The sequence below is a fragment of the Garra rufa genome, chromosome 24, assembly GCF_049309525.1.
Source record: "Garra rufa chromosome 24, GarRuf1.0, whole genome shotgun sequence".
Taxonomy (NCBI): domain Eukaryota; kingdom Metazoa; phylum Chordata; class Actinopteri; order Cypriniformes; family Cyprinidae; genus Garra; species Garra rufa.
The window spans coordinates 8,517,703-8,537,725 of record NC_133384.1 but is presented as its reverse complement, the minus strand read 5'-3'; the positions used below and the strand labels follow the sequence as shown (position 1 = coordinate 8,537,725).

The window sequence follows — 20,023 nt, the reverse complement described above, 5'->3', positions numbered from 1 at the left end:
ATATATATATATATATATATATATATATATATATATATATATATATATATATATATATATATATATATATATATATATTAGTAAAATAAAAAAAATATGAATTAATTCTGGATCTGTACAGTCCCACAAATAAATAAATAACACATTTCTTTAAAAAAAAATACACTGTGGTGTATCCATACAGCAAAAAAATAATAACATTTTTTTTGTTTGTTTTTTTTTTTGCCAAAAAATATATTTTTAAAATATATTTTTAAAAACATCTGCATTATATTACATTATATCATATTATATACTGTATTATATTGTAATACAATAACAAAATGTGATTTTTTTTCTAAATAATGACAGTAAATAAGGTTTAAAATAAAATAAAACAAAATAAAATAAAGCAGCAAAAAAGTATTAACTAACAATAATACACTCAAACATATTAGTAAAATAAAATAACAAAAAATATATTAATTCTGGATCTGTCAGTCACATAAATAAATAAATAAATAAATAAATAAATAAATAAATAAACAAAAGAATAACACATACATTCCTTAAAAAAAAAAAAAAAAAAACATTTCCCATATAGCTAACAGTTTTTCTTTGTTTTAATTTTTGTATTACATTATATTGTATTGTATTGTATTATATTGTTTTATATTATTTTATAATACATTATTTTATATTAAGAAAAACAACAAAAACATTAACTAACAATAATTATATGAACTGTATTTAAAATCAAAAATATTTGTAAAATTAAAATAATGAAAAAGAGATTAATTTTGTATCTGTAAAAAAATACATAAATACATAAATAAAACATGTCTGTGGTGTTCCTATATAACAAAAAAAAATAATAATAATTTGAGTGTTTTTGGCCAAAACTGCTTGTATTTTTAAAATATATTTTCTAAATATTTATATTATATTATATTTATTATATGGCCAAAAATATATTTGCAAAACTATGTTGAGGGAAAAAAAAGTCAAAATATGCAAATATATTTGAAATTATTTTATTTATTTTTACATTTTTTTTTTTTTTCTGTAAGGGATATGGTGTGTATATCCATAAATAAACAGTATTGCCATGGTATTATAATAACAAAATGTGATTTTTTTTCTAAATAATAACAGTGATTAAGGTTTGAATTTGCTAAGCTCCAAAAATAAAACAAAATAATAAAATAAAATATTACTAAATATAAAAAAAAATATACTTTTTTTAATACTCCAAAATACTATGAAAACATATACAATTTCATTTCTATAAATGTCAATAAATAAATAAATAAATAAATAAATAATATTTCACAAATATTTGGTCAAATAAATGCAGCTTTGATCAGCAGAAGTGATTTCCTAAACGTTTAAAGTGAAGTTTATCACTACAGTATCCAAAACCAGCATCATTAAACCCTGTTACTCAAAGTGGAATGAGATGAAAAGCAACGGGACACAACAACAGCGAAGACATATCTACATCATAAAGTGCCTTTAATTACCAAAGCCACAAAGGCACCTCCAAGACCGATCACCATTAAACGCTATGGGAAAGCAGCATTTAAGCGATGAATGGCTGTTGTGAGCGCGCTTTTGTTAAGATGGCCAACAGTATCCTCCTGACTGATACTCCAGGTAACACAGGCCAGAATTTGCGTATGAAAGCGCCATCCGTCACGTCTAATGTATTCAGCTATCTGCAATTTTATGCATCAACTTAAAAGGGTTATTAGGTTAAAAATAGCTCTGCGGCCAGCCAAGGAGTTTTCGTCCCGGAGCGTCCAGGAAGATTGAAGGAGTCTCGGGGTCAGTTCACCCTCCATTCCCTGTATCCTGGATCATTAGTGGAGCAGAGGATGTCCAGGTTGTCCCTCGCTCCTCTACATCTGTCCTAATTAACTTGTAATGCCGCGAGCCAATCAGTCAAGACACTTTCATCTGTCTCGTTGGCGTAATGATATCAAAATCTGCTGAGTCACTTTTATTTCTGCTCCCTCAGGAATCTCAATCTGACATCATTCACTGTCACTCACAGACATAAAGTCTGCAAACTTTGAAGGTTGTACGTAAAGATGTCTTGGGTTTGGTTACTTTATGTTAGGCGCTTTTAACCACAACGGTATTGAGGTTTATTAGGTTGTGAGAACATGGAGCTTAGGCTGTAGATCTGGTAATAAAAAGAAAGTGAGCACTGTAGAGCTAATACTGGAAAATAATATCAACCGCTCAGCCACAGACTTAAATTAAAGCCCTTTATGGTAGAAAACATTTTTACAACAATTTTGTTTTGTAAACCTCAACAGCCCTATGAAACTATGAAGACAAATATTATACTTAGCATTATTATTAATAATACATTATTTTAATAAATTATACACAATAATAAATCGTATATTATGATTATTTAACAATGCTAATGATTATTTTTGTCTTATTTAGACTTAATATCTTCCTTTTTCTTTATTAATAAGACAAGTGAGCTTGCTTGTCATTCACAAGAATGAAAAAGACAACACTAAACAAAATGAAATAAAACATTTTATTTTCTCTCTCTTTTTTAACTTGATGTACTAAAATAAAACTACAACTGAAAAAAAAAAAGAATTAATATATATATATATATATATATATATATATATATATATATATATATATATATATATATATATATATATATATAAAACACTAAATAATTTTAAAAAGTCTAAATATAAAAACAAATTCAAAATAAGTGACATTTTTATTTTATTTTATTTATGTTTTATTTTATTATGTTTATGTATCTTTTTAACTTGATGTACTAAAATAACTAAAACTACAACTGAAATAAAAATGAATTAAAATATAAAAACCCTACTAAAAAAAATAAATAAAATTGAAATATAAAAACAAATTCAAAATAACGGTGACACTTTTTTATTTTATTTTATTTTAATTTTTTTATTTCAGCTACTTGCCAAGGCTATGTTTCTCTTTTTTTTATTTTAACTTGATGTACTAAAATAACTAAAACCACAACTGAAATAAAAATGAATTAAAATATAAAAAACCCTACTAAAAAAAATAAATAAAATTGAAATATAAAAACAAATTCAAAATAATGGTGACACTTTTTTTTATTTTATTTTATTTCAGCTACCTGCCAAAGCTATGTTTCTCTTTTTTTATTTATTTTAACTTTATTAAAATATGTTTAAAAAAAATACTATATAATAATAAAAAAAAACTAAAATGAAAACTGAAAATATAAAAACTAATTCAAAATAATGGTGACACTTCATTTATTGTATTTTATTTCATCTACGTGTTGCCAAGGCAACATTTGTTATTATTATTTATTTTAACTAGAATAACTGTAACTACAACTCAAAAATTAATTAAAAATATAAAAATACTAAATGCAGTTTAAAATGAAAACAGAAAATATAATTTTAATATTTTATTTTTATTTCAGCTACTTGCCAAAGCTTGCCAAAAGTTTCTATTTTTTATTTATTTTAACTTGATGTATTAAATAACTAAAACTACAACTGAAATAAAATTTTAGAAAAATATAAACAAACTAAATTATTTTATAACAAACTAAAATGAAAACAGAAAATATAATTATAAAAACCAATTCAAAATTATTTAATTTTATTTTATTTTATTTTAGCTACTTGCCAAGGCGACATTTCTCCTTTTTATTTATTTTAACTTGTTGTATTAAAATAAATAAAACTACAACTGAAATAAAAAAAATATACAAATAAAAACAAACTACTAAATATTTTTTTAAATAAACTGAAAAAAGAAGAAAAAAATATATATATACATATTTAAAAAAAAAAAATATTTTAAATTTATTTTATTTCTACTTGCCCAAGCTACATTTTTCATTTTTTTTTTAATTTTAACTTGATGTACTAAAATAACTACTAAATTATTTAAAATAAATAAATAAATAAAATGAAAACTAAAAATATAAATATACAAAACTAATTCAGAATAATGGATCACTTTGAATCACATTTTTTTTTGTTAACAATTGTTAACTAGCAAAAAAATAAAAATAAAAAAATTACTAAATCACGTATTAATACCAAATGTTCAACAAGTATGTAATGAACCTAACGTGAAATAAACAAAAGTTGTATTTTACTTAACTAACATTAACAAAGATGAATAAATACTGTAACAAAATAACCAATCACAACACATTTTACTAGAAAAGTGGTTTGTAAATTGTAAAAATACTGAAAGCAAATAGATAATGTAAGAAGCATTTGAGTAAAAGCTGATTTTCAGCCACATGATTAATATGCAACTCCTGCTTTAACTTTCTTACTGCATTCAACATGAATCTCCTCAATCCATTCAATTCCCGCTTTACTTTGTTTGTTTCAAGGATTTCTCATTTAATGCAGATATAAAGGGTTGTGAGCAGCACTTCATGTTGACTTTAACATATAAAGGCTTTGACTTTTGTACATAACATGACTGTGAACCTCCGGTGTCCATACATGACTGTGTTCTCCCCTGAGCTGTAACTAGAACTCTCTGCTCCAGACGCCTGACATTGATGGATTAATTGCAGTAAACCGAAGCGGCCCGTCTGACATTGAGGCTCTTTATTCGAAACAGAATTTCAGCAATCTCTCCTCACACAGATGTGTATGCGTACATACATACACACCTCTGTTTCTTTCCCCGTTCCAGCAGCCCTCGGCATAATTAATGTTTTCTTCCATCATAGTCCCTCAAGAACAGCCAGCGCGCTTGGCTTTCCAGAAAAACTTGTTGCCAAAACGTCTATTTAACACCGTGGCACTTCATTTCAATGGGAAAAAAAGAGAAAGCAACACCCTCTCTGGTTTGATGGCAATTACTTCAAATGACTTCCTTAACGAGCAAAACGCACACAGTGGTTTAGTTAGATGGATTACTAACAGCTAACAGCAGATAGGAGAGTCGTGAAGTCAAAGCAGGGCCGTTTGGAAAGATTTTTCCGAGCGCAGATTAAACTTGTCGCTGGACTCATTTCTAACGTCACCGGTGGTCTCACACTCTTCATTTATCTTTCTAAGAATACTGCGGCTCTGTTCCAGAACCTAGCGAGTCGCCTCGCTGTCTACGGCCTACACAGGGAGTATCTTCAGGATAACAGAATCTCATCTCCAGAATCACAATTTGAATAGAATTTAACATTAGCATGTTGCTAAACTAAAAACAAATAGCTTAAATTGTGTGCTAGCTATAACACAATTAGCATTTTGCAAGCAAGATTACAATGCTGCTAGAATGTTAATAGCATGTTTGTTTAACATGTTGTTAGCATGTTTCTAACATGATTAACACATTTTTAGCATGTTTCTAACATGATTAACATTTGTTGCCATTTTTCTAGCATTATTAGCATTTTGTTAGCATTTTTCTAGCATTATTAACATTTTGTTAGCATGTTTCTAGCCTGATTATCCTGTTGCTAGCATGTTTCTAAAATTATAAATCATTTTGTTAGTATGTTTCTAGCATTATTAACATTTTGTTAGCATTGTTTCTAGCCTGATTATCCTGTTGCTAGCATGTTTCTAAAATTATAAATCATTTTGTTAGCAAATTTCTAGCATTTTTCTAACATGATTAGCATTTTGTTGGCATTTTTCTAGCATTATTAGCATTTTGTTAGCATTTTTCTAGCATTATTAGCATTTTGTTAGCATGTTTCTAGCCTGATTATCCTGTTGCTAGCATGTTTCTAAAATTATAAATCATTTTGTTAGCATGTTTTTAACATGATTAGCATTTTGTTGGCATTTTTTCTAGCATTACTAACATTTTGTTAGCATGTTTCTAGCATGATTAACATGTTGTTAGTATGTTTCCAGTATGATTAGCAAGTTTCTAGCATTTTGCTAGGATGTTTCTAGCATGATTAGCATGTGGTTAGCATTTTTCTAGCCAGATTAGTATGTTGTTAGCACGTTTCTAAAATGATAAATCATTTTGTTAGCATGTGTGTAGCATGATAAACGTTGTTATTATGTTTCTAGCATGATTATCATTTTGTTAGCATGTTTCTAGCCCGATTAGCCTGTTGCTAGCATGATAAGCAAGTTACTAGCTTGTCGCTAGCATGTTTCTAAAATGATAAATCATTTTGTTAGTATGTGTGTAGCATGATAAACATTGTTATTATGTTTCTAGCATGATTATCATTTTGTTAGCATGTTTCTAGCCCGATTAGCCTGTTGCTAGCATGATAAGCAAGTTACTAGCTTGTCGCTAGCACGTTTCTAAAATGATACATCATTTTGTGAGCATTTTTCTAGCATGATAAGCATTTTGTTAATGTTTCTAGCATGATTAACATTTTGTTAGCATGTTTATAGCCTGATTAGCCTGTTGCTAGCATTTTTCTAAAATAATAAATAATTTTGTTAGCATGTTTCTAGCATATTAACATGTTGCTAGCATGTTGTTACATGATTACCAAGTTACTAGCATGATTCTAGTTGCTAGGCTTGACTATGATGTTAGCATGTTACTAGCATGTTGTTAGCACATTTCTAGTCTAATTAGCATGTTGTTAGTATGTTTATAGTATTATTACCATGTTGTTAACATTTTTCTAGCATGATTAGCAAGTTTCTAGCATTTTGCTAGCATATTTCTAGCCTGATAAACATTTTGTTAGCATGTTTATCGCAAATTAACATGTTGCTAGCATGTTTTTAACATGATTACCAAGTTAATAGCATGATTCTAGTTGCTAGGCTTGACTTTGATGTTAGCATGTTACTACAATGTTGCTAGCATGATTTTATTATGACCAGCATAAGTTACTAACATGTTGCTAGTATGTTTAACTTGTTGTTAACATTATTAGCAAGTTACTAGCATGTTGTTTACATGATTCTAACATCTTAGACTATCATGTTAATATCATGGCTTTATCACAATTAACATGTTCCTGACATGTTAGCATGATTCTAACATCATTAACCTGTTACTAGCATGCTGTTGGCGTGATTTTATCATGAGTAGCAGGTTACTAGCCTGTTGCTAACATGTTTAACATGTTACTTGCATGTTGTTAGCATAATTTGTAAGTTACTAGCACGTTGCTAGCATGATTAGCATGTTACTAGCATGTTACTAGCATGATTTGATCATGACTACCATGTTAATAGTATGTTGCTAGCAAGTTACTAGCATGTTGTTAACATGATTGTAACATGATCAGCGCATAATTAACATGTTGTTAGCATGTTTTTAGCATAATTAGCATGTTATTAGCATGTTTCTAGTATTAACGTTTCTAGCATTTTGCTAGCATGTTTCTAGCATGAGTAGCATTTTGTTAGCATGTTTCTAGCCTCCTTAGCATGTTTCTAACATGATTAACATTTTGTTAGCATGTTTCTAGCATATTAACATGTTGCTAGCATGTTTTTAACATAATTACCAAGTTACTAGCATGATTCCTAGGCTTGACTAGATAGATGCATTCCGTCAATATAAGTCTATGGGATTTTTCCGAGGTTTAATATTTAATAATAATATTAGTAGGCTAACTTACAAAAGACAAACACTCTGAAAAAGTACAGATGCTGTGTCCCAATTCACATACTTAATACTATGCCCCAAAAGTATATACTCTTTTTGTGAAGAAAAAGTACATACTTTTGAGTATGTAGCAGAATAGTAGGCAGATTTTGGGACATACTACTTCGTCTTTAACGGACGCTCTGTTGCTTAGTTACCTGAATCCTGTCACTGTTTAAACGGCCCTGTCAGTTAACATCATCTACATTTCGTTTAGTTTGATTACTTACCATATTAGAGAGAAATGAAGAGGCACTTTCTTTTTACTAGTCTTTCATGCCCAGAACTCTGCTCTCGTGTTTGCATAATGATGCATTTAAAAAGTTAATGACCAAACCTATCATTATAAAATTTCATAATGTTGCTGCACGTGAAATATAACATTTTTTATTAGGTAACACATTGATTATTTATCACTTAAAACCCTTTCTCTACCTGTCCATTGGTCGCGCATATGCGCCATGTTTGTAGTTTTTTAACACTTGTTTGTAGTTCTAATCGAATTCTCGTTTACCGTGCAATGTGTTGTAAGCAATATTAGCCGTTAGAGTGCATTGATCCGCACTTCGAATTCCAAAGTTAAGTAGTAGACCATCCGGGAAACTTTGGAATACTTTTTAAAACATACTACGATTTGGGACATACTAATTCTGTTTTCGAATACTATATAGGACGGATAGTATGCAAATTGGGATGTAGCAAGACACTTTTAAAGCAGAGTAAAAACGCTTTACTACTGTCCACCTCTGGCTAACAGCATAAATATTGGGTACAAATAGGGCTTTATATTGAGAAATACATAAATAAATAAGGTCAAAATATCCCCCCTCCACCCCACTACACTGCCCTCCAAAGGCAAAGCACAGTAACTACACATTTGGTCAAAATTGAGTTAAGGCTTAAAATGGGCTTTGTGACAACTGTTTTGTCTTGTGGCAAAGTTTCCTGGTTCAATTTTGTCCCTTAAAAAAAAAAAAAAAAAAAAAAAAAAAAAAAAGAGAGTGTCAAAAATGCAGTAACTACAAAATCCAAACGAATACCAAGGCAAACCACAGTAAGTGATGAAATGTACACATCTGAGAACAGCCTACACACTCTAGGCTACTTTGTTCTTCTTATTTTGTTTAAATTGTGTGAATTTGTTTTCAGCTATTGTTTTAAAGCAACCTGTAGGTCTGTAATATATTACTTTTTAAATAAAATAAGCAAAAATTAGCTTCTGTTGTGAAAGGAGCAGATGAATCTTTAATATTGAGGCTTACTACTGAGCAACTGTAACATTCACGGCATGCAAAGATCAATAAAAATATTTAAGTTATTACAAATTAAAGTTATTATTGGAACATATTTAGTTTGTAGTTACTGCACCTTGCTTTTCCAATAGTGTTTTAGTTTTTCAGGTCATCCAAAGGCAGAGTGCAGTATCTGCACTTGCATTGTCATGTTTTTATCTATAAAAAAATTCTTCCTAAGAAGGCACTACATGAATGCATTACCACTAATCTACCCACAACATGTTTGACTGGCTGGTGTAAAAACTTTTTTCTTTTTAGTGTTGGTGTAGTTACTGTACTTAGCCTTTGTAGGGCAGTAAACTCCCAGTGCATTTTGGAATTACTTCCTGCATGAAGGATACACACAATGCTGCTTTAGACTTTAAACTAAGTGAAGTAAACATGGTGCCAACGTAATGCAGCTGCTGGCATATGGCTAGGTTTTGAAACAGAGCTCCAGTGATTTGTGTGAGAATGTTTTGAAACACCATTAGAAGTCCACCAAACATGAGCATTGGCCAGACACACAGAGATCCGGTGCGTGAGGTTAGTGTCCCTTACCTTCTGTCCTCTCTCTGCGGGGAGTGAGGTTAAACTCGTCGGCTACTGTTAGGGAGGCATAAACAATTGTGATTGGTTAATTCAAGACATTCCACCATTCCCAGACCCATGCAACTCATTCCATTACAGATGTTACTTGACATTTACAAAGGCCAAACCAAGAGGCATGCAAATCACTTGGTGAAAGTGAGACAAGACGTGAGACAGAGACAAAGTGGGAAAACCCGTGAGAATTGAACAAATTATCATGCGATAACATTCAGAAGCGTTGGGCAGATCTATGTGTGTTAGCTGGTTTTAGTTCCATCAACCAGGTGTAACCTAAAGCGTTTTGTCCCTCTCGGTTTTAGCACACATGAAGTCTGATTTCTTATTTCTTTATTTTTTTTCTGTAATTTCCCCCATGTTGGCTCTTTGACTGTTACTGGCAATTGTGTTCTTTCTAAAAGCCTGAGAGGAGCAAAAATATATACTCAACCTGAAGGCAGAAATGCCATTTGAGGAAAATGGCTCATCAGAACAAAGCACAGGAGATTTGGTGGAATTGAAATGTGCTTCTAATGAGTAGAGAGGAGAGGACTTCAAATGGTGCTCGTTTGAAACGGACTGTAATGTCGGGCCACATCTGTCCTGCTCTAAATGCATTTCATTTATTTATTCTGTACAACTGGAGGAAGAAATAAGCAAATTTCTCAGACTACTGCCTAACTGATTCTGTTAAAAGCATTTATTTATTTATTTACTCACTTATTTAGAGGTCTGTATTTAAGATATTTAAGATAATCTATAAGATATTTTATAGATTTAAGTCTTAAAATAAGTATTTTATGGAAAAAAAGAAGTAATTTAATAGTATATTTTTACTATTTAACAACAGTTTTGTTTGTGTGAGTATATGTTAAAATGCAATTTATTTCTGTGATGCAAAACTGAATTTTTATATATATTTTTTTATATATTTTTATTAGGGCTGGGACACGATTAATCGCGATTAATCGCATCCAAAATAAAAGTTTATGTTAACATACTAAATGTGTGTTTACTGTGTATATTTATTATGTATATATAAATACACACACATACATGTAAAGCCTTTAAAAAATACTTATATGTGTGGATAGTTATATTTGTATTTAATTTAGATTATATATAGAATTATAAATATTTTATTTATTTTAATTTAATTTTTATTTTCAGTTTTCTTTAATATACATGTTTGTGTGTGTATTTATACATACATTATATATACACACAGTAAACACACATTTAGTATGTTAACATAAACTTTTATTTTGGATGCGATTAATCGCGATTAATCGTGTCCCAGCCCTAATTTTTATATATATATATATAAAAAATTTTTTGTTGACAATTCTTTGAAATGGTAAAAACCTTAACATGAAAAACCTGCATGATAATAAAAAATAAATAAAACATTAATGATAAAATACTAATATAGCAAATTACTGATCTGAAATAATTATATAATATAATATCATATGATATTAAAAATAATAATAATAACAGTTGTGCTGCCCAATATTTTTTTGTGGAAACCATGATACATTTAATTTAATTTAATTTATTTTAATTTAATTTAATTTAAAAATAATTTAATTATTGATAAATTAATTATTTTTGATGATTCTTTGAAACTTAATATGATAATAAAAAATAATAATAATAACAGTTGTGCTGCCCAATATTTTTTGTGGAAACCATAATACATTTAATTTAATTTAATTTAATTTAATTTAATTTAATTTAATTTAATTTAATTTAATTTAATTTAATTATTAATAAATTAATTATTTTTGATGATTCTTTGAAACTTAAACATTCTTATTTTAAAACCTTAACATGGAAAACCTGCATGATAATAAAAATGAAGAAAAATAAAATAATAATAATAATAATAATAATAATAACAACAGTTGTGCTGCCCAATATTTTTATGAAAACCATGATACATTTTTTATTTTATTTTATTGTATTATTTGTTTTGTTGATTCTTTTAAAATGTGAAAAAACGTATCATGAAAAACTTGCATGATAATAAAAATATATATTAACTGTAATAATAAAATATTGATATAGCAAATGACTAACCTGAAATTAATCAAGAAAAAAAATAATAACAATACCAGCTTTGCTGCCCTATATTTTTTTGGAAATTGTGATACTTTTTATTTAATTTAATTTAATTTTTATTATTTAATTAAATTTTTATTTCATATATATATAAATTATTCATTTACTTTGCTGAAACACCTGCATGATAATAACCGTAAATAAGATATTATTAATAAAATATTAATATTAATATAAATATTTAATATGTTAATATATATATATATATATATATATAAAGATTTATATAAAGATTTATATCAATAAAAATGTCATATTAATATAAATGTATCATTATCATAACTATACTAATTATTTTATGTTTTTGTTTGTTTTTATAATTACTACATTACCAATTATTATTATTATTATTATTATTATTATTATTATTATTATTATTATTATTATTATTATTATTATTATTTTAAAAGATCGCACAGGTGTCCTAATACAGTAAACATCTCTAACGTAGTTCAACACATTAAGTATGGACATGTTCTCATAAGTGTCAGAAAACTTCAAAAACACTTAAACATGAACTAACCTTAGTTTGTGGCATCTTTAATCCTTTAAGTGTCCAAAAAAACTTTTAAGGGCCACTGTATATTTGTGGTTAGAGTGTAACACACCTCAACTCACAACATCCACTTGAGTCTAACTCATTTAAAGCTTAATGCGGCTCTGAAATGAGTCTTATCTGCTGCCAAAAACATTCCCTATTCCTCTTTCCTCATTTTTTAAGTGCTATATCACCTTCCACTCATTTGACTGTTGCTAGTGAAGTGTAAAGAGCGAGTGTCTAGTCTGGTGTTGAGTGAGCGGGGCATGGGTCCGGTCTCAGGAGGCTGTGGTCTTGATGTTGGCTGAGGATAAAGAGAGGAGGAAGAGGATGAAAGCCATGTTTTATCTCCTCCGATTAGCCGCGCGGCCATGCGGCAGAAGCTCTGCGTCTCCTGAGACGGGCCGGTGCGCTCGCAACAACCCTGACCTCTCCTTGAGTCTCTCAAACCCACCTCAGAGGTGAGCGAAGGGCCTACTTAGTTCGGAAAGGAAAGAAACACAATGCTTCATTTTTATCAGCTCTCTGCACTTTTTAAGTTTGGTGAAGTCAGTACTGTGCCTAATGCTATTAGCTTTAACGTGAAGCGCTGCGCTCGCACATGCACCCCGGCTCATATACCGCGCTGCTGGATTGCGAAGGAACAGGAAGCAGCAACCTGGGGACAGGAAGTGGTTTGGGGAGTGCTAGTGTTGAGTGTGATGTTACCTAGGTCCATGCTCTTGGACTTGCGACTCTTCATGATCTCCAGTTGAGCAGCGTCGCCGTACTGTTTGGTCCGCTTTTCTGACATGCTCTGCCGGCCGAAACCTTCCCTCTGAAACAGCTCATCCATGTCTGTGTCTGGACTCAGTGTGCTGAAACACAGGAGAAATAGAAACTTTATATATTATTATTATACAATTAGATTGCAATTACTCAAATATTACTTTATTAAATGATTAATAAAAAAAAAGGAAAAATAACAATATCTTATAAATACATAAATAGATAGATTAAAAAAAATCAATAAATAAACAAATAAATAAATGCATAAATAAATAAAGTCATTGCTTTTTATTATTTATTTATTTTACATTTTTCTTGAAAAATTAGCATGGAAAAATGACTGATGACTGAATGACTGATGTAAAATGAATTAATAACAAATGATAACAATAATAATAATAATAATAATAATAAATAAATAAACTGACACTGTTTTTATTTTATTTTTAATGAAACTACTGAAAACCCGGACTATAATAATAATAATAATAATAATAATAATAATAATAATAATAATAATAATAATAATAATAATAAATAAATAAATAAATAAATAAATAAACTGACACTGTTTTTATTTTATTTTTAATGAAACCACTGAAAACCTGAACTATAATAATAATAATAATAATAATAACAATAATAATAATAATAATAATAATAATAATAATAATAATAATAATAAATAAACTGACACTGTTTTTATTTTATTTTTAATTAAACTACTGAAAACCTATAATAATAAAACCTTTAATAATAATAATAATAATAATAATAATAATAATAAATAAACTGACACTGTTTTTATTTTATTTTTAATTAAACTACTGAAAATCCGGACTATAATAATAATAATAATAAATAAACTGACACTGCTTTTATTTAATTTTTAATGAAACTACTGAAAACCTGAACTATAATAATAATAATAATAATAATAATAATAATAATAATAATAATAAATAAACTGACACTGTTTTTATTTTATTTTTAATGAAACTACTGAAAACCCGGACTATAATAATAATAATAATAATAATAATAATAATAATAATAATAATAATAATAATAATAATAATAATAATAATAATAATAAATAAACTGACACTGTTTTTATTTGATTTTTAATGAAACTACTGAAAACCTGAACTATAATAATAATAATAATAACAATAATAATAATAATAATAATAATAATAATAATAATAATAATAATAATAATAATAATAATAATAATAATAATAAATAAATACATAAATAAACTGACACTGTTTTTATTTTATTTTTAATGAAACTACTGAAAACCAGGACTATAATAATAATAATAATAATAATAATAATAATAATAGCTGACTTATTTTTTATTACCATTGATAAGCTTGCCAACCTGCATAATGATGAAAAAAATATATAGATTTCCCTTATTATAACAATTTGATCGATGCAACTACAGTTTAAACATAATAAATGATCATAATAAAATGAATCATGGAATACAATATAAAAGCAATAATTACAAATATAATAAAGAAACAACCAAATGTAAATGGATTTGAAGTGAAAGAGACTGAAAGAGAGATTTTTCAGACTGAGCTCTACTCCAGCAAACCGTGTTCAGCAGCTCAGTTTAAAGCTAACTTTCCGTGCAGCCTTGCGGCGACTGTAGGTTTCCAGTCTAAACAATAAACAAGTCCTTGGATTAGACCTCCATCACTCCCTACAGTAACAACAGCTCCCAAATCCATGACACAAACGTCCCCTCGGTGCAGCAGGAGGACAAACCCATCAATGATGCATTATTCATCCCCGATTCCTTCTTACCTCATAACAAACACACACTCACTGTGTCCCTGAGAGAAAATAAGGACATAATACACCTCCGACATCAGATCTGGATACTGCAAGCAAGTGTTTCCAAACCGAATATAAGCAAGGACAGCAGAGCAAGACTAGATAAAATATATGACGCAAAGGCCAAATATATGATGCAGTGACTCACAACAAAACTGACAGAGCGTTACACTAATGACTGGAGTAAACACAAAAGACTCCTGAAAAGCTGTCCTGAAATCAACTCTGATCACTGGGTTTGAGCAACCTTTCTTTATTTTTGTAAATACACAGACACAAGCAGTCAACACTGTGATTGATTGATTCACTATATTCAGATCATGGTTTGCTGGTCTTCAAACTGCATTCAAGCAAGTTGTTTTACACAATTGTTTTCTAAAATGCTTACCATAATGGTAACAAGAGCAGTATTGTGTTGTGTTAACAAAATTATGAAAAATATAAATAAATAAATAAATAAATAAATAAATAAATAAATAAATAAATAAATAAATAAATAAATAAATAAATAAATAAATAAATAAATACATACATACATACATACATACATACATACATACATACATACATACATACATACATACATACATACATACATATTATTATTATTATTATTATTATTATTATTATTATTATTAAATATTTTTTAAAAAGCTGAAAATGAATTATTGTTATTGTTGTAAATAAATATATTAATTCATTAATTAAGTTTAGGAATGGTATGGCCTAAATTAAATTAATATTAAAAAATATTAAATTAAAAATATTTATTTCTTAAAAACAAATTTACCAAGTAAGTTTAGAACTGTTATTGTCATATTTTTTGTTCTGTTTACTTGATTTAATATTGTGCTATTAAAACATTTCATTATTATTATTATTATTATTATTATTATTATTATTATTATTATTATTATTATAAATAAATAAATAAATAAATAAATAAATAAATAAATAAATAAATAAATAAATAAATAAATAGCGTAAATTTAGGACTGTGATAGCCTAAACATTTTATATTTATTTGTAATAAATAAAAGTAATTTTAAGACTATTATTATTATTATTATTATTATTATTATACATAAATAAATAAATAAATAAATAAATAAATAAATAAATAAATAAATAAATAAATAGAGTAAGTTTAGGACTGATATGGCCTAAACTTGTTATATTTATTTGTAAGTAAATAAATAAACAACAAATAATTAAAATTATTAAATTATTAAATATACTATTCTTCTTCTTCTTCTTCTTCTTCTTCTTCTTCTTCTTCTTATTATTATTATAAATTTTCAGCTTTTTTGTTGTAATTTTAATGTTGTGTTGTTAATACTATATAAAAAGAAAATGAATTAAATTACTTTTACTAAAAAAAACAACAAAAAAAAAAAACAATACAAAATAAATAAATAAATACATGTAGGACTGCTATGGCCTGATTGATTTATTCACTGATTAACTGATTGCCTGATTGTGTCCCTTTATTATTTGTAACAATTATGTTAATTCATGCAATCTTTATATTATATTTATTTTAATTATTAATAAGTGTGCTAATAATAACAACAACAACATAACAACAAGAAAATACTTTTTTATTGTTTTTAATAATTTAAATATTTTTTATTGTTTGTTCTCAATACTGCTGTCAATAGCATCATTTTAGTGCAAACAATTGTGCAAAACATTTATTATTATTAATTATTCATTATTAGAGGCCTAAAAATTGAAACAAAAAATCCATACTGCAAAAACTCTAAAAAGTGATTACAATTAATGATTACAATTACTATTTTATTTTAACACACTATACTAAAAAATGGCCTGTTGATAATGTAAAATGTTTATTTTAGAAAATGTATAAATTTTAGGCATAAAACGCCAAGGAAAAAAATAGTTAATGTATCAATGCAAAAAAAAAAAAAAAAAAACAGTGTTGGTGTATCTTCACAAAATCGAAAGCCGAGTTTTAAAGTTTAAAAGACACTCAAGACTCAAGTTTCTCCCTCAGAAACAAACAAATGAGAAACAAACGGAGGTAGGCCGAGACGTCACAACTTTGGGATTGAAGTGCGTCAAACTCCATTCCTGTGAGCCTCCTACTTACAAACATCAAGCTCACATTAAACCTTTCCTTTAGTGTTTGAAGTCACGAATGCTTTCACTCAGAGAGAGTTTCTTGCTTTTCATAATTCACGGCAGACCGAGAGGAGCTCTGAAGCAAATCGCAAAAACACGTCTGAACTCTGAGAACAGCATGAGAGCAAAACAAGCTTTAGACGATCCAGGCGACTAAGTTGAGAGTATATAGACTATAGAGACTGGAAAACTACTGCTTGCTCCACATGTAGATGTGTAGGATGTGTTTTATTAGAGAGGGCAGACGGGAGTGTTGTTGGTATTGATCCTGATGTTATGATGCTTGATTAGACGCGTGCCGTCTAACAGATATCGACTGGATGAACGTAAGCCGAGCGAGAGACAGAGAGCTCACCCTATAGTGAAGATAAGGTCAATGTATTCTCTTTAGACTCTCTCAATTCCTCACAAACTCGCTTGTAATTATAGTTGCTCGCTCTCTTCTGGCATATTAAGCACTACAAGCCTTGACTAACACACACACACACACACTAGTCTAAAGGCCTCAATATGCTTCAAGTGAAATTTTAGGCCACAATTAGATTAGATTGGAGTTAGAAAGATTAAACTCAAACTCCCATTGGTCCATTGTGAATATGTAATTAGTGGGTGTGGCTCTGTGACTTTATTGGCTCCGCCTACTTTGACATAGAATTCTTGTTTTTTTTTCTGTTCAGTCCATTGAGGTTCAGAAATCCGTAAAAAATCAATGAAAAGCTGCTTTATAGTAGAAACTTTTAGCTTAATTGAAATTTTTTTTTGCGTAATTTTAATTGTTCATTTTATTTTATATTTTTATTTTAATTGATTTTATTTTATTTTTTAATTTAACTTAATTCAATTTATTTCTGTTTTATTTTAGTTCAGTTTTTTTATTTATTTAAATTTAAAATTTTATTTCAATTGTTTATTGTATTTTATTATTTTATTAGAGTGTATGTTAAATTAAATTAATTAAATTAATTAAATCAATTAAATTAAATTTTAAATTAAATTAAATTATTATTTATTTATTTTTTTAAGAAACAGTTCTATTCTGTGGAACATTTTATTTTATTTTATCAAATTTAAATTGTTGTAATTTAATTGTTTATTTTATTATTATATTTAACTGTAAATTATTATAATTTTTTAATTAATTTAATTGCATTTAATTGGTTATTTTATTATGTAATTATAATAAACTTAATCTAATTGCAATTGTTTATTATTTTATTTTTTGAAGAAAAAGTTCAGCTAAAAATGTTGTCCTTTTGACTTTATTATTTTATTATTGTATTTTAATTGTTATTGGTTTTTCATTATTTTATTTTATTTTTATTTAATTGAACTTAATTTAATTTAATTTTAATGACTTTGTTAATAATAATTTATTTAATTATTAATTTATTAATTATATATTTATTAATTAATATTTTAAATACGTTTATTTTATTTTATTTTTTAAAGAAAAAAGTTCAGCCAGAAAAGCTGCTCATCTGACTTTGTTATTATGTGGAACATAAAATAATGTAATTACAACAAATATTATTATTATTTAATTGCAAATTTAATTTAATTTAATTTAATAAAACATTTTTAATTGGTTATTTATTTATTTTTTATTTAATTTGATTTAACTTAATTTAATTGCATTAGTTTATTTTATTTTTTAGAGAAAAGTTCAGCCAGAAATGTTGCCTATTTGGCTTTTGTTTATATGTGGAACATAAAATAACGTAATTACAACAAATGGAAACACTAAATCAAATATCAAAAAGTAAAATTATAAAATTGTCATAATTGTAATCCATGCATCTTGTGCTTAAAATTGCAACTCTTCAGATGACATATGATAACTCTCAATCAATAATATATTTTCTATGTATTTTTATATTGCATTATTTATTTTAAACTAATGATGGTACTTTTATTTTTCATTTCAATTAATTAATTTATTTTCTACTATTTATATTTTGACGATTGTCTTAAAAAATAGGCTTTACTATCTTTATTGTCTTTTTAAAATCAAGTCACAAACTTTGGAAAATTATAAGGTTTAGTAAATGAACAAAAAGTTCCTTTATTCCTATAAATCGGAAAGCCTCCATCCTCATTGATCCAGGGAGAAAAGTGGATGTCTATGCATATGTGTGCATAAGCCTTCAGAGATGAATCTGAACCCCAGTCTGGTGAAACTCCAGAGAATGGAGTGTGAAACACATCTGGGAGGAGTTTAAGCTTAAGGAAGCTGCAATATGTTAAACATACAGGAACAGTCCTAATATTCATATCCAACAGGGATCCATTAGCATTTGGGGAGAGGAGAAAGCGTAATTAAAACATATCAACACACATGAGATATGACTTTATACGCCTCTAAGCTGTACTCCGTAAGGCCAGGTTGTGTGCAAGCACAAAGTACTAATGCATACAAATGAAGTTCTTAACACAAGTTAAATCACAAAAGTCTCTCTGTCAACTGTGATGCAGACCTGAGCTGAGCGTCCAGACACTCCATCACACTCAATTAGGCCATTAGAGACACGTCCAATTAACTCCGGCCAGACTGCATCTCTGCTAATAACAACTAACACACTTCAGCAACCCAAACCACTGGAAAGTAAAGAACACAGGTCTGGAGTGAAACGATTTGCTTTCAGATTTGATGTTTGTGAATTTAATTAACTCACTATTCACTCAGTTATTTTAGTGTTTTTCTGATACTACTATAGTTGTTATTAGTATTATTCATTTGTTTTTATTTTAACATTTAACATTTATATTCATTCTGTATATGTTACTTATTGTTTAAATTTACTAGCAATTTCTGAGTAAAACTGTTTTTTGTTTTTCAGTTATTTTATTTTTATTTATTCATTTATTTTTCCTCGTTCTTGTTATTTTAATATGTTTTTTTAATTATCTTTTATTATTTTACTTTATTTTTTTATTTTTTTGGCTTTAGTTTTAGTTAACTTTAGCTTTAGTAAGCAATTATTTTATTTTTAATAAATGTATTTTATTTTAGTAATTTTTCATTTTTTTATTATCTTATTTTACTATTTATTTTATTTTATTAGTTTTTCTTTTTCTTTGCATTATTATTTATTTTATTGTTTAATTTTATTTTACTTATTTTCTTCATTATTTTATTTAATTAAATTTT

General features: G+C 27.4%; 1 protein-coding gene across 1 annotated transcript in view; it reads right to left on the bottom strand.

The window, feature by feature from the left end:
• Positions 1-20,023, bottom strand: part of pard3aa (par-3 family cell polarity regulator alpha, a) — a 233,055-nt gene that overhangs the window by 36,801 nt on the left and 176,231 nt on the right. The window contains exon 18 of the mRNA XM_073830324.1: positions 12,820-12,959. Within this exon, the coding sequence (XP_073686425.1) occupies positions 12,820-12,959 (140 nt within the window). The remainder of the gene's footprint in view (positions 1-12,819; positions 12,960-20,023) is intronic.